The sequence below is a fragment of the Aotus nancymaae genome, unplaced genomic scaffold (assembly GCF_030222135.1).
Source record: "Aotus nancymaae isolate 86718 unplaced genomic scaffold, 86718_ANA_hifiasm-v0.15.2.pri h1tg000028l, whole genome shotgun sequence".
NCBI lineage: Eukaryota > Metazoa > Chordata > Mammalia > Primates > Aotidae > Aotus > Aotus nancymaae.
The window spans coordinates 31,527,501-31,550,509 of record NW_026988441.1 but is presented as its reverse complement, the minus strand read 5'-3'; the positions used below and the strand labels follow the sequence as shown (position 1 = coordinate 31,550,509).

Sequence of the window (23,009 nt, the reverse complement as noted above, 5' to 3'; positions counted from 1 at the left end):
CCGATCTCACAAGACTTACTCACTACCGAGAACAGTATGGGGGAAACTACCCCCAGGATTTAATTATCTCCCACCGGGTTCCTCCCACAGCACGGGGGAATTATGGGAGCTACAATTCAAGATGAGATTTGGGTGGGGACACAGCCAGACCATATCAGGGTGTTTCTCAAAGAGATCAGCATTTGCACTGGGGGGCTCAGTAAAGCAGATGGCCCTCCCCAATGCAGGTGGGCACCATCCCATCTGTTGAGGGCCCGAATAGAAGAAAAGAGTGGAAACGGGTTGAATTAACTCTGCGGGACTGCAGAGCTGGAACATTAATTTCCTCCTGCCCTTGGTGCTCCTGGTTCTCAGGACTTCGGACGTGGACTGGAACCTGCCCTCTGGCTCTCAGGCCTTGCAAAATACACCACCAGCTTTCCTGGGTCCCCAGCTTGCAGATGGCAAACCAAGGGACGTCTTAGTCTCTATAATTACGTGAACCAATACCTTATAGTAAGCCCTCTCCTATACATACAGACATAGCACCAACAGGATAAATATTGACACAGACATACATGTGGACAGGAATAGACACACATGAAGATGAACATAGATGGAGATGGAGGCAGAGATACAGGCTTCATCCTGTTGCTTCTGTTTCTCTGGAGAACTGTGATTAATACATCAATCTCCCTGAGGGCCCCCCATCTGCTCTCTGGGTCCTTCCTCCAAGACACCCTAGACCTCCTTTTGACCCATCATATAAAGGGATAGGGACAGGCATGGTGGCTCACACCTATAATCCCAGCACTTTGGGAGGGCAAGGCAGGTGGATCACCTGAGGTCAGGAGTTCCAGACCACCCTGGCCAAGATGGCGAAACCCTGTCTCTACTAAAAATACAAAAATTAGCCAGGCGTGGTGGCTCACGCCTGTCATCCCAGCTAGTAGGGAGGCTGAGGGAGGAGAATCACTTGAAGGGGGGCGTTGCAGTGAGCTGAGAATTCTGGAATTCTATAATTCAGTTCTGGAATCTAGAATTCCTAAATCAAGGTTTCAACACACCACTGCACTCCAGCCTGGGCGACAGAGCAAGACTCCATCTCAAACAATAATTATAATAAAATAAAATAAAAATAAATAAAGGGAAAGTTCGGGCACTCCGGGAAACCCTAGGGTCCCAGTCCTGAGTTATGGGCCACGTGCACACTGACTGGCTCATGCCTGTGCAGATCTGATTATCACAGAGATGTGTCCTCAGTCGGGAGGACAGGAAGGCATCCTCTGCTTTACCTGAGCTGGTCAGGTAAGGCCTGGAGTAGGTTGTTTTTTTATTAACCCAGAAAACAACAACCTATGGTGGGTATAAGTTTCTTAGGGAGGTGATAAAAATTGTAGGAAATTATATGGTGTTGATGATTGTACAACATACAAACATGCTAAAAACCACTGAATTGTACACTTTAAAGGGACGACTTATATGGCACGTGAATTACAGCCCAATAAAGCTGTTATTTATTTATTTATTTATTTTTGAGACAGGGTCTCACTCTGTTGCCCAGGCTGGAGAGCAGTGGTGAAATCTCAGCTCACTGCAACCTCCACCTCCTGGGTTCAAGCAATTCTCCTGCCTCAGCCTCCTGACTAGCTGGGATTACAGGCATGCGCCACCATGCCTGGCTTTTTTTTGTACTTTTAGTAGAGACGGGGTTTCACCATGTTGGTCAGGCTGGTCTCGAACTCCTGACCTTGTGATCTGCCCACCTTGGCCTCCTAAAGTGCTGGGATTACAGACATGAGCCACCACTCCAGCCCACTATTTGTATGCTGATACTTAGTCCACAGGGCAATAGTATTAAGAGGGAGGACTTTTAGAGGTGATTAGGTCATGAGTTTTGCACCTTCCCAAATGGAAATAGTTACTTTATAAAAGAGGCTCAAGGGTGGTTCATGCCTGTAATCTCAGTACATTGCAAAGCCAAGGCCAATGGACTTCGTGAGCCCAGGAGTTTGAGACCAGTCTGAGCAACATAGGAAGATCCCGTCTTTACAAAAAAGTTTTTAATTAGCCAGGTGTGGTGTGCGCACTTGTGGTGCTAGCTACTCGGGAGTCTGAGGTGGGAGGATTGCTTGAGCCTGGGAGGTCGAGGCTGCAGCGTGCCATGGTTCCACCACTGCACTCCAGCCTGGGCAACCTATCTCAAAAAAAAAAAAAAAGAGAGAGAGAGAGAGAGATTCCAGGGAGTCTGCTTGCCCCTTCCACTATTTGAGGACATACAGAATGTACCATCTATGAGGAAGGGCCCTCACCAGACAACAGATCTGCTGGTGCCTTGATCTGGGACCTCCCAGCCTCCAGAACTGAGCAGTAAATTCCCATTGTTTATAAATTACACAGTGTAGGACAGTTTGTTACAGCAGCCCAAACCGATCAAGGCAGGGCATTAGGACCTTCACATATGCACGCATGCAAAGCCATATTGCATCCTGAGGCCAAAGGAAAAATCTGAAATACTGATCTTGCTTTTATCAAGAAAGTTGATTTTTGGAAATAGATGCTCGGTGCCGCAAAGAAAAATTAGCACTGAGACAAAGGATCTTTCAGCAACGCGATTTTTACTTCCGGAACTGCAGGAAGGGTACTCTTCCTAGCCGTCTTGCCACAAGAGTACCCTTTCTGCAGCAGGTGAAAAGAATCGCTTTGCTGAGAGATCCTTTGTCCCGGTACTAATTTTCTTTGTGGCACCTAAAAGAAAAATTTTCTACGTAACATTGATACTTTGCTCATCACAGATCTCTGCACTGATTTTCATTTTTAAAATTATTGGACTAAAATGTTATTTATCTTGATCCCGGAATTTGTTAGTGCTCTGAGAGTCTGTGCCTAAAGCAAGCGCCTGCCCTACCTCACCCTGGTCCTAGCCCAGTCTGGCTTGCTTTAAAGTCTGATTGATTTTCAAAGCCCGCAACCAGTGGCTTCTCTCTCCACCCTTGGATTGGATTAATTTAGGCTCAGGAAGTTGAAAGGCCCTCAGGTATTTTTTATCTGCCTCTTCCTGTATCTGCAGCTTCATTTCTTCTTTCACTGAGGCTGTTCTTCCTGCCCTCTTTGAAGAGTTTTGCTTTTTTCCCCAGCGTTGTTGAGATGTAACTGACAAATTAAAAATGGTATACATTTGCTATACAGTTCAGATGTTTGGGCCCCCGAACCTCATGTTAAAAATTTTATTACTATTTTAGAGACAAGCTCTGTTGCCCAGGCTAGAGCGCAGTGGTGCAGTCATAGCTCACTACAGCCTCAAACTCCTGGACATAAGTGATGCTCCCGCTTCAACCTCCTCAATAGCTAGGACTATGGGCATGCACTACCATACCTGGCTAGTTGTTAGTTTCTTGGTTTTTTTGTATAAACGAGGTCTCACTCTGTTGCCCAGGCTGGTCTTAAACTCCTGACCTCAAGGGATCCTCCCACCTCACTTTCCAAAGTGCAGGGATTACAGGCGTGAGCCACCGCACCTGGCCTCATGTTGAAATTTCATTCCCAGTGTTGGAGGTGGGGCCTGATGGGAGGTGTTTTGGTCATGGGAGTGGAGCAGATCCCTCATGAATGGCTTGGTGCCTTTCCCACAGTAATGAGTGAGTTCTTACTCCATTAGCACCAGCAAGAGCTGGTTATTAAAAAGAGCCCTGTCCAGGTGCGGTGGCTCACACCTGTAATCCCAGCACTTTGGGGTCTGAGGCAGGTGGATCGCCTGAGGTCAGGAGTTCGAGACCAGCCTGATCAGTATGTTGAAACCCCATTTCTACTAAAAATACAAAAATTATCTGGGTGTGGTGGCGGGCGCCTGTAATCCCAGCTACTCAAGAGGCTGAAGGAGGAGAACCGCTTGAACCCAGGAGGCGGAGGTTGCAGCGAGCCGAGACTGTGCCACTGCACTCCAGTCTGGGAGACAGAGCAAGACTCCGTCTCAAAAAAACAAAAAGAGCCCTGCACGTCTCCCCGCCATGCCTTTCTTCCTCTCTCACCACGTGATCTCTACACACTGGGACCCCTCCCCTTCCACCAGGAGTAGAAGCAGCCTGAGGTTCTCATCAGAAGCGGATGCCGGTGCCACGCTCCTTGTACGGCCTGCAGAACTGTGACCCAAATAAACCTCCTTTCCATCTGTGTACCCGAGGAGTACCTGGGGCTGGGCGCTCTTTTATAGCGGCACAAATGGACTAAGACAGTATTTCAGCTGTACAACGTGCTCTTTGATCATGCATGTACATTGTAAAATGATTACCACGATCAAGCGAATCAACACATCCATCACCTCATCTAGTTACCATTTTAGTCTGTGTGTGGTGAGAACATGTAAGATCTACCCTTTTAGCAAATTTCAAGTAGACAGGCTGGGCATGGCAGCTCACACCTGTAATCCCAGCACTTTGGAAGGCCAGGGCAGGTGAACTACACTTGAGGTAAGGAGTTTGAGACCAGCCTGGCCAACATGGTGAAACTCCATCTCTACTAAAAATACAGGAAAAAAAAAAAAAAAATGAGCCAAGTGTGGTGGCTGATGCTTGTAATCCCAGCCACTTGGGAGGCTGAGGCAGGAGAATCGCTGGAACATAGGAGGCGGAGGTGGCAATGAGTTGAGATCGTGCCACTGCACTCCAGTCTGGGCGACAGAGTGAGACTCCATCTCAAGAAAACAAAAAAAAACTTCAAGTAGACAGTACAGTATTGTTGACTGTAGTCATCGTGCTGCATGTTAAGTCCCCAGAACTTACTCATCTTGCCTAACTCAAAGCTTACACCACTTGCCTGACATTTCTGCATTTCTTCCCTGCCCCCAGCCCCTGGTAACCACCCCTCTACTCCCTGCCTCTGTGAGTTTTAACTTTTTTAGATTCCACATGTAAGTGAGATCCTACAGTATTTGTTTTTCTATATCTGGTTTATTTCACTTAACGTAATGTCCTTCAGGTTCATTCATGTTGTGAATTACAGGATTTTTTTTTTTTTTTTTGAGATAGAGTCTTGTCCTGTCACCCAGGCTGGAGTGCAGTGGTGCAATCACAGCTCACTGTAACTTTGAATTCCTGGGCTCAAGCACTCAAGCAATCCTTCTGCCTCAGACTCCTGAGTAGCTGGAATTACAGGCGGGAGTGATCATTCCCGGCTATTCTATGATTCTATTTGAATGATTCAGGATAGGCACAATGGTACACGCCTGTAATCTAGCACTTCCGGAGGCCAAGGCAGCAGGATCGTTTGAGGCCAGGAGTTTGAGACCATCCTGAGCAACATAATGAGACCCTATCTCTACAAAAAAAAAATAATAATAATTAAAAACAGCCAGGCGTGGTGGTGTGTATCTGTAGTCCCAGCTACCTGGAAGGCTGATGCTGGAGGATTGCTTGAGCAGAAGTTTGAGGTTACAGTAAGCTATGATCACACCACTGCACTCCAGCCTAGAGGACAAAGTAGAACCCTGTCTCTAAATAAGAATAATGTCCCAGGCGCGGTGGCTCGTGCCTGTAATCCCAGCACTTTGGGAAGCTGAGGCAGGTGGATCACCTGAGGCCAGGAGTTCGCAACCAGTATGGTCAACATGGCGAAACCCCATCTCTATTAAAAATACAAAAATTAGCTGGACATGGTGAAGTGCGCCTGTAAGCCCAGCTACTCAGGAGGACGAGGCATGAGAATCACTTAAGCCTGGGAAGGAGAGGTTGCAGTGAGCCGAGATCGCGCCACTGCACTCCAGCCTGGGCGACAGAATGAGATTCTGTCTCAATAAATAAATAAATAAATAACAATAAAAGAAAAGAATGATTCAGTCCTGCCTGAATCTATTCCACTCACCTTCCATGGGCCCTCCTACCCCATGTAGACGGCCACCATCTTGCTAAGAACTAGGGGAGGTAGAGGGAGAGCCGGAGAAGAGGGAAGTGATTCTGGATTAGAAGCATCCAATGAGGTTATTTTGGAAAGAGCTATTTTAACCCGCTCCCCACTTTGACACGCATGAAAATATCTCAAACTACAGGGAAGATTTGCATGTGACAGATTTCCTAACAGCAAGAGGGAAAAGAGGAAATACTTTCATACCACTCACTTCATATCTGACACATCACATGTATTAGCTAACCTGATGAGACAGATATGATTGCTATCCCATTTTACAGGTGAGGAAACTGAGGCCCAGAGAGGTGAAGTGACTCCTCCAAGACCACACAGCTAATGAGTGTGGCAGAGCCAGGATTTGAACCCAGGCCATTTGGACCCACTCTCCCTTCTTTGACCTGCTCTGCTATAGCTGCCTCTATTACTAGCATTGCTGTATTATTATTCATTATTCTAATAATCATAATAATATTAATCATCATGGATATTTAACACAAGTCATTATTGATTTGATTGTAGTAGCTACCCAACCCTGCATGATTTGGAGAGACTGTTTTTTTTTTTTTTTTGAGACAGAGTCTCACTCTGTTGCCAGGCTGGAGTGCAGTGGTACGATCTTGGCTCACTGCAACCTCCACCTCCCGGGTTCAAGTGATGCTCCTGCCTCAGCCTCCCGAGTAGCTGGGACTACAGGCATGCGCCACCACGCCCAGCTAATTTTTTTTTTGTATTTTTAGTAGAGACGGGGTTTCACCATGTTGGCCAGGATGGTCTCGATCTCCTGACCTCATGATCTGCCTGCCTCAGCCTCCCAAAGTGCTGGGATTACAGGCGTGAGCCACCGCGCCCGGCCTGGAGAGACTTTATTTACTGTGCATCAGATGCTGGTCTGATTTCCATTCGGGGTGATCAAACTGTTTTGGAATTAGAGGTGATAGTTGCACACAGTGATAAATACACTAAAAGCCACTGAATTGTTTGCTTTATATGGTCAATTGCATTTTATGTGAATTTTACTTCTTCTAAAAAATTCTAAATCAATAGCCAGGCATGGGAGTGATGGCCTATAAGTCCCAGCTATTTGGGAGGCTGAGACAGGAGGATCACTTGAGCCCAGGAGTTTGAGGCTGCAGTGAGCTATGACTGCACCACTGCACTCTGGCATGGGCAACATAGAGAGACCCTATCTCTACAAAAAAAATTAAAATTAGCTAGGCATGGTGGTATACACCTATATTCCTACTATATTCCTAGCTACTCGGAAGGCTGAGGCAGAAGGATTCCTTGAGCCCAGGAGTTCAAGCCTGCAGTGAGCTATGATGGCACCACTGCACTCCAACCTGACTGTCAGAGCAAGATCATTTCTAAAAAAAAAAAAAAAGAAGAAAAGAAATCAAATCATGTTACTCCCCTACTTCAAGCCTCCTATGGCTCCCCACGTATGTTCACTGCAGCACTATTCACCATAATAAACATATGGAATCAACTCAAATGCTCATAATGACAGACTGGATAAAGAAAATGTGGGCTGTGTGTGGTGGTTCACACCTGTAATCCCAGCACTTTGGGAGGCCGAGGCCGGTGAATCACCGGAGGTAGGGAGTTCGAGGCCAGCCTGACCAACATGGAGAAACCCCATCTCTACTAAAAATACAAAATTAGCCAGGCGTGGTGGCACATGCTTGTAATCCTAGCTAACTTGGGAGGCTGAGGCAGGAGAACTGCTTGAACCCAGGAGGTGGAGGTTGTGGTGAGCCGAGATTGTGCTGTTGCACTCCAGCCTGGGCGACAAGAGCGAAACTCCATCTCAAAAAAAAGAAAGAAAGTGGTACATACACACCATAGAATACTATGCAGCCATGAAAAGGAATGAGATCATGTCCTTTGCAGGGACATGGATGGAGCTGGAAACCATTATCATTATCCTCAGCAAACTAACACAGGAACAGAAACGCAGACACCGCATATTCTCACTTATAAGTGGGAGCTGAACACTGAGAACACATGGACACAGGGAAGGGAGCAGCACACACTAAGGCCTGTCATTGGGGGAGGGGAGGAGGAGGGGGAGCATCAGAACGAACAGCTAACGCCTGCTGGGCTTAGTACCTAGGTGATGGGTTGATGGGTGCAGCAAAACACCATGGCACATGTTTACCTATATAACAAACCTGCACATCCTGCATGTGTATCCTGGAGCTTAAAATAAAATAAAATTTAAAAGAAAAAAAAAAATGACCCAGCCTCTCCATGCTGGTCTACAGGAGTCTGTATCATCTGACTCCTACCAACCACATCGTCTGTTTCTCTCCCCCAGCTCATCCCATTCCATCCTCACCAGCCTCCCTTCTGCTCCTAAAATATACCAGGCTCATCCCTGCCTCAGGGTCTTCGCATTTTCTGTTCCGTCAGCCAGCAACACCTATCCTTGCATCCTCAGTGGCTGCCTCCTTCTCCCCATTCAGGCCTCAATAGCATCTCTTGAGAGGCCTTCTCTACCCAGCTGCTCACCCCTCCTTAGCCCATCTCAAAATCACTCCTGAAAACATCTGTCTTCAAAACCCTAATTTGAAATGACACGCTTACTCTTGGGCTTAATTGTTGATTATCTGTCTTTCCTGTGGACATGTAAATTCTAGCCAGAGGTATTGGTTCACACCTGTAATCCCAGCACTTTGAGAGGCTGATGTGGGCAGATTGCTTGAACTCAGGAGTTCAAGACCAGCCTGGCAACATGGTGAAACCTCGTCTCTACTAAAAATACAAAAATTAGCCAGTAGACCAGCCTAGCAACATGGTGAAACCTCGTCTCTACTAAAAATACAAAAATTAGCCAGGCGTGGTGGCACGTGCCTGTAGTCCCAGCCACTTGGAAGGCTGAGGCGGGAGGATCGTGTGATCCTGGGAGGTGGAGGCTGCAGTGAGGTGTGATTGCACCACTGCACTCCAGCCTGGGTGACAGAATGAGAACCTGTCTCAAAAAGAAAAAGAGAAGAAAAGGCAAATGTAAATTTCACATTGATATTATCTACCACCAGACTCCAGGCCTTAGCATGTTGTAGGAATTCAATAAATGAATCAGCTCCACCTCATCAGCACCTTCAGTTTCTCTCGGTTCAATGGCCAGCGGCCCCCAGGAGTAAAGCCATAGGATTCCAAATAGAAATGTAACATGAATAGAAATTATGTTAATATCATGGGTCCTGTATCACCTAGCCGTTTTTACATCCTCAGGGGAAGCTACTGGTCCCCCAGCCAGATGCCTCTGACCTAGCTGGGGGTCTGTCCCAGGCTGCTGTAAGCTGGGCTGTTTTTCTCTTTTTGGGTTTTTGTGTTTTGTTCTGGTTTTAGAGATAGGATCTTGCTCTGTTGCCCAGGCTGGAGTGCGGTGGTGCAAACACGGCTCACTCTGCCTTGACTTCCTGTTCTCAAGTGATCCTCCCACCTCAGCCTCCCTAGTAGCTGGGATTGCAGGTGCACGCCACCACACCCAGCAAATGTTTTTTTATTTAATTTTTTGTAGAAATCGGGGTCTTGCTATGTTGTCCAGGCTGGTCTCAAACTCCTGGCATCAAGTGATCCTCCCGCCTCAGCCTCCCAAAGTGCTGGGATTACAGGTGTGAGCCATGGCACACAGTTGAGTTCTTAACACCCCGTTAGCTGAGAGGGGTTGCCTCACCATAAGATGCCTGGGTTAGATCCATGCCTCCTCTCCCCAGGGGCAGGCACCGCCCGTAGCTGGCTAAGGCTGGGGTTTAAAAGCCCAGACTCCTTGCTCTTCTACCTGGTGGGCAGATCCGCCCTGGGAAGAATGAGATCTTCACCATCCTGAACGTCCCCCAGGATCAGGTGGGGGATGCGCTTGGGCTGAACCACATCCTCGATCAACTGCTTCCTCCTCTGCCCCTTGCTGCTTTTCTCATCCTCCTCAGACCACCGGTTCTCAAGCTGGAAACACCCCCAGAGGTTCTGGCTTAATTGGGAAGGCGTGAGGCCCAGCCACAGGGATTTTTGAAGTCCCCCCAGGCAATCATAAAGTGCAGCTGACTTTGAGAAGCACTGCCTTGAAGGTCTCTCCTCAAACACCCGCTTTTAAGTTCCTTACCCAAGAATCGCCAGCTCGGGCTCCACTTCCAGGGAATCTGACCTAAGGCACCTGCTGTCCACCGAACGCGCCCTACTGGCAGCTAGGACCCAATGCCGGGGGTGCAGTAATGCCTCTTCCAGGCCCAGGGCCCCGCCCACAGCCAGGGTAGCCTTCTGGTCATGCAGATGGAGCAGGAAGGGGTGGGCAGTGTGCAAAAGGTAGTGACGAGAGAAAGCAGGTGTGAGAGAGAAAGTGGGGGCAGGAGGGAGAGAGAGACACGTAGAGACCCAAAGAGAGACACGCAGAGACGCCCAAAGCCATGCAGAGAGATAGAGAGAATGGCTGGGCACAGTGGCTCATGTAATTCCAGCACTTTGGGAGGCTGAGGCAGGCAGATTGCTTGAGGAGTTCAAGACCAGCCTGGCCATCATGACAAAACCCTGTCTCTACTAAAAGTACAAAAATTAGCCTGTAATCCCAGCACTTTGGGAGGCTGAGGCGGGTGGATCACGAGGTCAAGAGATCGAGACCATCCTGGTCAACATGGTGAAACCTCGTCTCTACTAATACAAAAAATTAGCTGGGCATGGTGGCACGTGCCTGTAATCCCAGCTATTCAGGAGGCTGAGGCAGGAGAATTGCCTGAACCCAGGAGGCGGAGGTTGCGGTGAGCCGAGATCGCGCCATTGCACTCCAGCCTGAGTAACAAGAGCGAAACTCCGTCTCAAATAAAAAAAAAAAAAAAAATACAAAAATTAGCCAGACATGGTGGTGCATGCCTATAATCCCAGCTACTTGGGAGGCTGAGGCAGGAGAATCACTTAAACTCAGGAGGCAGAGGTTACAGTGAACCGAGATTGCGCCATTGCACTCCAGCCTGGGTGACAAAGCAAGACCTTATCTCAAAAAAGAAAAAAAAAAAGAAGGATACAGAGAGAGACCCAAAGAGAGAGACCCAGAGACAGAAACGGCAAAAACAAGAGAAAGAGACAGAGAGAGCAAGAGACAGAGCAACACACACTCACACATACACACATACATACACACGCACATACACACACACGCATTCACTTAGATGCACATAAACACAATACACACATACACACTCATACACACATATACACGCATATACATACACACATGCACATACACAATACACATACACACACTCACACATATACACACATACACACACACATGCACACATGCACATACATAATACACACATGCAGTCACACACACATACACGTATATACACACACGCACACATATACACACACGGAGACTGGGGCAGGGGAAGGGAGGCTGCTGGAGGAAGAAAGAACAAAAGAGAGACAGGCTGATGCAAAGACAGAGACAGAGAGACCCAAAGGGACAGAGAAAAAGGGATACAAATAAAAAGAGACCGGCGGGGGGGATGGAGAGAGAGGGAGAGAGAGAGGGAGATCCAAAGAGAGAGACAGCAAGACCGAGGGAAGAAAACAGAATTCAGAGAGAAACAGGGACAGAGAGAGGAACAGAAAGCCCCTTCTCTCTCTCTTTCTCTCTCTGAGATGGAGTCTTGCTCTGTCACCCAGGCTGGAGTGCAGTGACTTGATCTTGGCTCATGGCAACCTCTACTCCTGGGTTCAAGCAATTCTCGTGCCTCAGCCTCCCAAGTAGCTGAAATTACAGGTGCCCACCACCACACCTGGCTAATTTTTTGTATTTTAGTAGAGGCAGCATTTCACCAAGTTGCCCAGGCTGGTCTCGAACTCCTGACCTCAACTGATCTGCCTGCCTTGGCCTCCCAGAGTGCTGGGATTTCAGGTGTGAGCCACCATGCCCGGCCCTGGGCAGCCCCTTCTCTTCAGTCCCTGCCCTCGGTTGGCATGGTGTCTCTGTTCCCCGCCCCACTTGGAATACCCAGAGACCACCGGCCGGGGAGAGGGAGGAGAGCATCCAGGAAGGTTCCTGGCCACCTCATCTGACGCTGCCAAGGTAGCTCCTCCCCAGGGCTCCTGGAGCCGCTCACCAGCTTCAGTTTGTGAAAGTAGCTTGGATTCCTTTGCTCTGAGTAAACTGCCTCCTTGCAAAGGAGCAGAAGAGGACTAAACCTGTTTACAGTGTTTGAAACCCACTCACTAAAATATTTTTCAGCCACCACAGTAATGACTGTGATTTCCATGCCGGCTGCCTCTCAGGAGCTGGGGTTGGCACAGGGACCAAGGGTGCCGCCTGGCGTGGGATGTGAACGGCTGCATGCTGAGCTCGGCAGAGCTGGGTTCAATCCTGGTTCTCCAACTGACCTGCCAGGGGACCTTTGCACGTGGTTTTTAATGCATCCCATAAATGGTATATTGGTGATTCCCCATCTCTTTGGCTTTCTGTAAAAAGATTAAATGAGGCCGGGTGTGGTGGCTCATGCCTGTAATCCCAGCACTCTGGGAGGTCGAGGCAGGAGGATCACAAGGTCAGGAGATCGAGACCATCCTAACATGGTGAAACCCCATCTCTACTAAAAATACAAAAGATTAGCTGGGCGTGGTAGCACGCGCCTGCAGTCCCAGCGACTCAGGAGGCTGAGGCAGGAGAATCTCTTGAACCTGGGAGGCAGAGGTCGCAGTGAGCCAAGATAGCGCCACTGCACTCCAGCCTGGGCGACAAGGCGAGACTCTATCTCAAAAAAAAATAAAAGAGAGTAAATGAAATGCCAGAGGCTGAGCCACTGCAGCTGGCAAAATCCAAGAGGACAGCAGGTTGGTGGTTACAGGGCACAAGATCCAGAGTCAAGCTGCCCGGGTTCGAATGCCACTTGCACCCATGTGACCTAGGACAAGTTACCTAGCCCCTCTGTGCCTCAGTTTCCTCCTCTGCTAAATGGGGATAACGCTACTGCGTAACTCACAGGGTTGTGCTAGGGTGACTTCATCTTTGGCAAACATTTAGCAAATCTGCCCTGCTGAACAATTCCAGAGGGCAACATTTCTGCTGTTAGCCAGGCGTGGTGGCGGACACCTGTAGTCCCAGTTACTGGGGAGGCCGAGGCACGAGAATGGCTTGAGATCAGGAGGAGAGGTTGCAGTGCACCGAGATCGAGCCACTGCACTCCAGCCTGGGCGACAGAGTGAGACTGTGTCTCCAAGGGTGGGGGGAGGGTACTTTCCAATTCTCTGTCTGTCTCTGTTTCTGTCCGAATTCTGTGTTCTTCCCTTTCTGCTGCACAGACAGTCTATGTAAATGGTGCCTTTGGAGTTGTGTGAAATAGCGGCTGATAGCTGCTGCTATTGTTAATGCCTTTATCTGCTGGGCTGCTTGTTGCCAGGTAGGTTATGAGAGACCGTGCCGGCTGCTTTACACCGTCACTTACTTTATCCTCCTTAGAACTCTGTGAACAGGTGTCATGGGGAACCTCCGTTTCACAGATGACGAAACTGAGACTCAGAGAGGTTGAGTTATTGGGCCATAGTCACACAGTTAGGAGGTGACAAAGTCCAAAAGCAAATTCAGGTTTATCTCGGAGGGTTGACCAGAGCCAAGCCGCACAACCGGTTCATCTAGATGGATTATGAGCAACTCTCCTCCATTGTCAGCAGTTGGTGTGCAGGTGGACAGTATGGACCAATGTGGACCAGTACGACCCCAGGAAGCCTCTTGCTCCAAAGGAAGCACCCAGAAAGCCAGTCTTTCCCTCTTCCTAGATGTGAATCAGGATATTTATTAACTAGGCTATTGCTAATGACCATCTCACAACCATGAGAGAAGGCAGCCTGGGAACAAAACCAACCCCTAGAGGAGGGAAATGCTGAGAGAATGGCAGATAAATTAAGCTGGGTCCTTGATCAAACCATGCCTGAAGCTCACCTCTCACTAAACTTACAGTTATTGGAACAAACAAAAATCAATAATGACTATGGGATTTCCTTCCAGGGTAATGAAAATGTCTTAAAACTAGCTAGAGACAGTGACTGCGAAACATTGTCAATATACTAAATGTCAATAAATTGTATAATACACTTCAGGTATGGTTAATGCTTAATTTTATGTAATGTGACTCATGCTTCAATTTTTTAAAAAATAGCATGAATTGCATTTCCTGTTACATGCAACCAAAAAGCTTCATGACCAATACCTCTGATTCCCAAGGTGTGGCTTTTGCACTCTCCACTCTGAATCCTATGGACACTATTTTCTGTGTAGGTCTCAGACTCATTTGCATAGCCACCTTACAGACCGTGACCACTGTCCTGCCTAAAATTCCAAATAGGACTCCTTGTTTTTAAAAAAAAAAAATCTACACTCCTGGGGAGGAGCTATAATGTCAGTCGTTTAATCATGATGTTTTAATTAAGCAACTACTATATGCGTTGCACTGCATAAGGCAAATGAGGCATTTGAAAGAAGTTCAAGGCCAGGTATGGTGGCTTATACCTGTAATCCCAGTGCTTCCGGAGGCTGAGGCAGGAGGATCACTTGAGGCCAGGAGTTTGAGACCAGCCTGGGCAACATAGCAAGACTCTATCACTACAAAAAATTTAAAAATTAGCTGGGCATGGCGGCGCATGCTTGTGGTTCCAGCTACTGGGAGACTGAGAAGGGAGAGCTGCTTGAGCCCAAGAAGTCGAGGCTGCAGTGAGCAGCGACTGCACCACTGCACTCCAGCCTGGGTGACAGATGAGATCCTGCCTCAAAAAAAGAAAAGAACGACAGTGAGAGAGAAAGAAAAAGAAAGGTGGGGGGAGGTGGGAAGGGAAGGGAGAGAAAGGAAGGAAAGAAAGGAGGGAGGGAAGGAGAAAGAAGAACAAAAGAAGAATGAACAAACGGAATGAGAGAGAGAGAGAAAGAAAAAGGAAGGTGAGGGGGAGGGGAGGGGAGGGGAGGGGGGATGGGGGTGGGGAGGGGAAGGGGAGGGAGAGGAGGGGAGGGGGAGGGGGGAGGGGAGGGGAAGGGGAGGGGAGAGGAGAGGGTGGGGGAAGAGGGAAGGGAGGGGAGGGAGGGGGGGAGAGAGAGACAGTGTGAAAGGAGGGTGGGGAACGTGATCATACATAGTAAAGGCAAAGCCAGCATGCAGTATCTGAGGAAGTCACACATGTTGGGATTACAGTCAGAATGGCTGGATTTCGCTGCTATAACAAGCAATCCCAAATCCCAGTGTCTTAAAGAATAGATGTGTATTTCTTGCTCTTGCTGCATGTCCTACTGGGTGAGCAGTAGGAGGTTCTGACTTGGATCCAGGATGACGGAAGTTCCATCCTGTCACAGCAGGAAGAAGGGGATGCAGCACGTCACACACCAGCTCTTAAAACTTCCACCCAGAAAATACCCAAGTCACTTTCACTCATATTTTATTAGCCGAAGCAAGTCACATGGCTACACCCATTCCCTCCAGGTGAAGGAAGCAGAGAGCTGGAAATATCTGATGAACATCGCCGGTGACTGCTTTAATCATCCCCTTCCTAACTGCTCCTTCCTATTAGATTATACGCTCTTCAAGGGCTGGAACCTCATTCAAGCTGACTTCACATGACAAGTGCTTGATCAATGATAACAATTACTACCCAACTCTGAGCCCAAGGCCTAGAATAACATAGGAGCAGAGTAAACGTTTGACGAAAACACACATGGGAAGGCACGAAAGAGGCGCATATTGAAGAATGGCATTGATGAGGGAGGTTGCAGGGATTCATCCAAGGGGTTGGTCGAGTCCTTGGTACATTGGCTGATGAAGACCAGAACTCGGTATCACAAGTGGGGTACTTAGATACCCACCAACGGTGGATGAGCAAAGCATTTCTTTTTTTTTTTAGGTTCAGGAGTACATGCATAGGTTTGATGTATAGGTACGCTCACATCACAGGGGTTTGTTGTACAGATTATTTTGTCATCCAGGTACTAAGCCTAGTACCCAACAGTTATTTTTTATGATCCTCTCCCTCCTTCCACCCCCGAGCAGGCCCCAGTGTCTGTTGTTCCCGTGTGTCAACTGTGTTCTCATCATTTAGCTCCTGCTTATAAGTAAGAACAGACAGTATTTGGTCCTTCTGTTAGTTTGCTAAGGATAACGGCCACCAGCTCCATCCATGTCCCTGCAAAAGACGTGGTCTCATTCTTTTTAACAGCTGCATAGTATTTTACGGTGCATATGTACCAGGTTTCTTTATCCAATCTGTCACTGATGGGAACTTAGGCTCATTCCATGTCTTTGCTATTGTGAATAGTGCTGCAATGAACACTCACGTGCACGTGTCTTTCTGTGTCTTTATGGTAGAACGATTTCTATTCCTTTGGGTATATGCCCAGGAATAGCTTTTGCTAATAAAATATGAATGGAAGTGACGTGAGTCTTTTCTGGGTGGAAGTTTTAAGAGCCAGTGGGATGAGCAAGAGCAAGACATTCAAAGCAAGAATAGAAAGTGCTCAATGTAACATCAGAGAGTGCTCAGTGACACGCTAAATCCTGGTATTGAAAGAAAGAGATGAGTCAAAACGTAACACTCACATCCTGACACTCAGCGATTAGGAGAGTAGCTATGCTGCTCACCCACTTCACCGCCACTCCACACGGCACAGTCATCTGGCTTCCAGCCAATGCCCGACTGGAACTCCGCACTTGACCAGCACCTCATTTCTTCCCAGAGCTGGATCTACTTGATCTCTTGGCTGGATCTGCCACCGTAAACCCCACTCTCCTTACAACACTATTCTCCCTTGCTTCTCACAAACTGATTGCAATTTCTTTAGCTGGTTTTCCTAGGCAGCTCCCAGAATCACGATTCTTATTTCATTCATTCATTTTTAAAAATTAGAACTGGGATCTGTTTATGTTACCCAGGCTGGAGTGCAGTGGCTACTCACAGGCACCTTCATAGCATGCTACACCCTTGAATTCCTGGGCTCGAGTGATCCTCCTGGCTCAGCTTCCTGAGTAGCTGGAATTACAGGAACATAACATTGCATCCGGCTTCTTGTTCCATTCTTGATTGCTTTCCTGCTTATCTTTTGGTTTCAGCTCATGAGTTCCTTAGAAATCTATTGCTACACAAGGCATAGCGGCTCACACCTATAATCCCAGCACTTTGGAAGGCCAAGGTGAGTGAATCACCTGAGACCAGCCTGGCCAACATGGTGAAACCCTGCTCTACTAAAAATACAAAAATTGGCTGGGGGTAGTGGCACACACCTGTAATCCCAGCTATTAGAGAGGCTGAGTCAGGAGAATCACTTGAATCCGGGAGGCAGAGATTGCAGGGAGCTGAGATCATGCCACTGCACTCCAGCCTAGGAGACAGAGCGAGACTTTGTCTCAAAAGAACAAAAAACAAAAAGCTGTTTGATAAATCTCTGTTGAATGAATGATTAATAGATGAACCTCATCTACTCCCATCCTTTCTATAATAACTATGTCTATGTAGCACTTACTGTGTGCCAAGTACCGTTCTAAGTAATTTATATGTATTAATTAATTTGATGCTAACGATCTCTCTGAGAGGTAGGTGATGCCATTATCATCCCCATATCATAGCTGAAGAAACTGAGGCACAGGAAGTCGGTCCAGTAACTGGTATACAAGCCAGTGAAATCTGGATTTGGTACCAGAAGTGGGGTGCGGTTGAATGCACCAAGATTACAAAGCTGGTAAGAAGTTGGGCCAGGATTTGAAGCCAGGCACTCTGGCTCCTGAGCCTACAGGCTTAACCACTCTGTTCTATTTCCCACAGTCCCCCAAACACTATTTCTACCCACTTTTAGTCTCTTCTGCTCTATCCCCCAATTTCTTACAGCCTCCTAGGCAACTCTACTTCAACTCTCCCGGAACTAGAAATCTCAGATTTCCCTTTGAAGTCACCTGTTTCACTTCCTAGATGAAGTGATACTTAACTTGTTTATAATTCAGGGAGCCTGTAAATTTGGCTGGGAAAATTCACATATTCATTTTCACTGCCTCTAGCTGTAATTATGCATGAATGGAGGCAACAAATTGCAGCAATATTAGCAGCGTTCATGACACCTGTGACTTTGTCATCAACAGAAACCACATCTCAGCTGGGTGCGGTGGCTCACGCCTGTAATACCAACTCTTTGGGAGGCCAAGGCAGGTGGATCACTTGAGCTCAGGAGTTCAAGACCAGCCTGGGTAACATGGTGAAACCCCATCTCTACAAAATATTAAAAAATTAGCTGGATGTGCTGATGTACACTCGGGCGATCGCTCGCACCTGGGAGGTAGAAGCTGCTGTGAGCTGTGATCGCACCACTGCACTCCAGCCTGGGCAACAGTGAGACTCTGCCTCAAAACAGACAAAAAAACCAGAAACCACATTTTTATTATGTCACATTATAATTATTGCAGGTATCTTGAAAACCACTTACTCTCATGACTACCTTGAAATTGTTAGGTCTGCCACTAGCTCGTTTTTTATGCACTGTTAAACGCGTGTGTGATGGTATGACAAATCGGTTCTTTCAAATATTTTTATAACTAATGTTCAATGTAATTGGTTTCCTCGGCATTTGATATTATGCATTTAAAAAGCACAATTTTGAGAAGGGATCCTTTGGCTTCTGTTGAACTGAAGAAGGCTCTGTGGCTCAGAAAATGTTAAGAATCTTCGCCCCAGCCAATCAGCAAGTGAATCCTATTCATTCTCCTTCTGAAATGTTTCTGAGATCCTCCCCCTACCTGCATTCCCAACACGGCTGTGCTAGTCCGGCCATCTCCTGACTCACCGGCATCTCCCACCTCCACGTCTCCCTCTTGCTCATCTTGCCTTCCCAGTGTGAAAAATCTGTGACAAAATTAATAACTAGTATTTACATTGAGTTTCAGGGTTTACAGCAGATGTTACAAACTCAGAGCTCACAAATTACTTCCTTGATCTATCCGTATCTTAAGATAAAAATACGTTCCGAAGAAGTCAGGAGATTACACATAAAAGTGAAATTTTTGCTTTTTCTCAAAAACTCAGACGATTTACCCGAGCTGAGCCCACATTTCTGCACAACAGCAATCAGCTTCTATTGAATAATGGTTATATCCTTCAGATGAGCCTGGAGCTCTCCGGTTTGCCAAAGGCCTCACCACTCCCTAGTGTCTCCCTGATGTGGAAGCTGCCCTAGTCACCATTACCCGCTTGGCCCCTGTAGACAGTTGAGTTTGGCAACCCTGGGTTTCAAAGCACTTTATGGATACTTCCTTATTTGGTCCTTATAAAAGCCTTGCAGAGTGCATATGGTACGGATTCTTATCCTGTTTCACAGATGATGCAACTAAAACTCAGGAAAGTTAAATAAAACACAGGGTCACATAAGAGTAGAAAGATCTAGAATTCTTCTCCAGACTCTGTCATTCCCACTGACCTGTACTGTTTTCTGAAATTACTTTGTAAAACACCACCATGATGTGTTGAAGTGCACGGTTTCCCATCAAAAGACCTCCAGTGCTACTCAGGAGGCTGAGATGGGAGGATCTCTTGAGGCTAGGCATTCAAGACCAGCCTGGGCAACATAGTGAGACCCTGTCACTCATAAAATAATTAGCCACGCATAGTGGCGTGCACCTGTAGTCCCAGCTACTTGGGAGGCTGAGGTGGGAGGATTACTTGAACCCGGGAGTTCCAAGCTGCAATGAGCCATATACGATTGCACCACTGCACTCCAGACAATGGTGGACGGAGTGAGACCTGATCTCTAAGAAAAAGAAGAGAAAAAGACCTCCAACGGCCTGGTCAATGATAATGGGATAAATCCCAAGCTTCCCAAGGGGATAGAAGAAGCTTCCCAAGCTCCTTTAAACCCGGCAGCTTCCCGTGCAACTTCTGCTTTCAAGTTTGACATGCCCCTTGTTGAAATCCAGACTCTGGAATGTCCAATTATCCAAAGCCACCGTGCTATAAGGAAGCTCGAGCTAGCCACATGGACAGAAAGAATATATTGAAAAAGCTCCGGGCACCAAACATGTGAGTGAAGCCTCATGGACGCCCAGCCCTGCCAGCCATCAACACAATGCAGCTGAATGAGAGACTAATTTATACTGAGATTACAACAGCTGAGTTCCAGAGAATCCTTGACTTAAATAATTGCAAGAAATAATAATTAATTCTTGATGCTTTAAATGACCACGGAGCCTGATGCAATGGCGCACGCCTGTAATCCCAGTATTTTGAGAGGTCAAGGAGGGAGAATCACTTGAGCTCAGGGGTTTGAGACTAGCCTGGACAACAGAGCAAGATCCCATCTCTACAGAGGGGAAAAAAAATTAGCCAGGTGTGGTGATGCACGCCTACAGTCCTGGCTACTCAGGAGGCTGAGGTGAGAGGATTGCTTGAGCTTAGGAGGCTGAGGCTACAGTGAGCCATGATCATGCCCCTGCACTCCAGCTGGTTAAAAGAGCAAGAACCCATTTCAAAAAAAAAAAAAAAAAAATTAGCCAGGTGTGGTGGTGCACACCTACAGTCCCGGCTACGTGGGAGGCTGAGGTGAGAGAGTTGCTTGAACTTAGGAGGTTGAGGCTATGGTAAGCCATGATCATGCCACTGCACTCCAGCCTGGGTGATAGAGGGAAACCCTGTCTCACGCGCCCTACCCCCAGCAAACAGAAAGCAAAACAAAAACACAGCCAACCTATTCTCTCACCATAACTTCAACCCACTTGATTCTATCTTGGTCAATGGCTCCGGTGTGTCCTCTCCCACATTTGGGGATGTGTTCTTTCAGTTCCTCCTGGGTGTAACAGTATTCTTCTCCAATCCTGCGCCAGGAAACCTCCTGGCCATCTTGGCGACACATCCCTGACTCCCCAGACCCTCTCCCACCTGTATGTCCCCAGTCATTTGCTGTACCTTTCCTCTAACCTGACATTCTCTCTTACAGGGAGTTAAAGTCTCCTGCCTCAGAGGAAATAAGTATTTCTGGAAGTCAACACGTCTCTTGTCTCTTAGGAAATCCTGAACTCGATGAAAAAATATCAGGTGTTCCTGAGGGTAGAGGGGAGGAAGATGCCTTTGGGGGGAGCAACTGGGAAGACATGAAGGTTAGGGGATCCCCCAAGGGCAGACTGAAGCCCACTCCCTAGGTATCTCCCAAGAGTGGAAGGATGACCCTAAGGGCAGAATTCTGGGCTACCCCAAAGATTTCTGAGCCCCAAAACTCAGCTCAGAAACAGTTGAGCCTCCAACTTGAGTGGACCTTGCAGGATGGGGCAAGGGAGGGTCCCAAAGGTAATCAATGTGGATTATGAATCAAGAAGCCTCTAGATGTTTTCACACTTCATAAAACCCATGCCCTAAGAGCAAACAGTGATGACCTAGATTAAATCATCAACATCCAAGAGGCGGAAAAACTAACAACACTGTAGCAGGCAGCTTCTAAGATGGTCCCCAGTGGTCTCCACCTCCTAGTACTCCATGCTGTAAGGAAGCTCAAGCTAGCCACATGAAGAGAAAGAATATACTGGAAAAGCTCTGAGGCACCAAACATGTGAGTGAAGCCTCATGACCTTGCGTGATTCCCTCTCCTGAGGAACTCGCTTCTAACCAATGGAACACTTCAGTGTTGGGGGATGTCGCTTCCACAGTTAGATTTCAAAATATTAAGACTTCTTTCTTGCTAGTAGACACCTCGCTCTGCTGCCTTTGACAAAGCAAACTGCCATGCTGGGGAGGAACTGAGGGTTTCCTCTAGCCGATACTCAGCTGGAGCTTAGGCCTTTAGTTCAACAGTTGGCAAGGAACTGAATATTGCCAACAGCTAGGTGAGCTTGGAAGCAAGTCCTTCCCCAGACAAGCCTTTGGATGAGACCCGATTCCCATCAACACATTGTAACAGAGAACACCTTAAAACAGAGAACCCAACTAAGCCACACCAAGATTTCTGACTCACAGAAACTGCAAGAAAAGAAACGTGTGTTGTTTAAAGCCAGTAAGTTTGTGCAAAGTGAGCCACTGCACTCCAGCCTGGGGAATAGAGTGAGACTCTGTCGAAAGAAAGAAAAAGAAAGAGAAAGAAAGAGAAGGAAGGAAGGGAGGGAGGGAGGGAAAAAGAAAAAGAGAGAAAAAGAGAAAGGGGGGAAGGAAGGAAGGGGAGAGAAAGAAAAAGAAAGAGCGAGGGAGGGATTGGACTCAGTTGAGCTTGTATGAACTTGGGAAACTTTTTTTAAGTTTGTGGCCATTTGCCATACAAATTTTGGTCATTTAGTTCACAGCACTTGCTAACACAAATGCTATTACTTATAAGACGTTAACTACACACCAGGCCCTGTTCTAAGGCCTATGCATGTCTTTATTCTCTTAAACCTAATCCTATACCTTTGAGGAAGATATTATTAGTATTTTACCCACAAGGAAACTGGGAGATTAGATTACTTGCCTAGCTGGTCAATGTTGGGACCAGGATTGGAATTAGTACCACTCCCTCTCCAAACACAGAGGAGTTTTCTCACACTTCTGAGTTTACAAACCGATCTTCTTATCTGAGATACTTGCTCAGACACAAAAACTAAAGACAAAGACATGAGTAAGCAGATCAAATACACTGAGGGAAAGGTTAAAATACGTAGCTACCCTTGTGTCAGTTTGCTGAGAATGACGGTTTCCAGGTTCATCCATGTCCCTACAAAGGACACGAACTCATCATTTTTGATGGCTGCATAATATTCCATGGTGTGTGTGTGCCACATTTTCCCTGTCCAGTCTATCATCAATGGGCAATATCAAACACCGCATGTTCTCACTCATAGGCGGGTGTTGAACAATGAGAACACATGGACACAGGGAGGGTAGCATCACACACTGGGGTCTGCTGGGGGGGCAATAGGGGAGGGACAGCGGGGGGTGGGGAGTTAGGGAGAGATAGCATGGGGAGAAATGCCAGATATAGGTGATGGGGAGGAAGGCAGCAAATCATGCTGCCATGTGTGTACCTATGCAATAATCTTGCATGTTCTTCACATGTACCCCAAAACCTAAAATGCAATAAATAAATAAATAAATAAACGTAGCTACCAGCAGGAGGCACTATCTTTGGAGTATTGATTATCAGGAGGCGGGGCGGATCAGGAAGGGACTCGGGT

At 47.3% G+C, this 23,009-nt stretch overlaps 1 protein-coding gene across 1 annotated transcript in view; it reads right to left on the bottom strand.

The window, feature by feature from the left end:
* Positions 1-9,657: 9,657 nt before the first annotated feature.
* LOC135276824 (basic proline-rich protein-like) overlaps positions 9,658-23,009 on the bottom strand; it is a 34,685-nt gene continuing 21,333 nt past the window's right edge. The window contains 1 exon segment of the mRNA XM_064382139.1: positions 9,658-9,825. Coding sequence (XP_064238209.1) covers positions 9,658-9,825 — 168 coding nt within the window.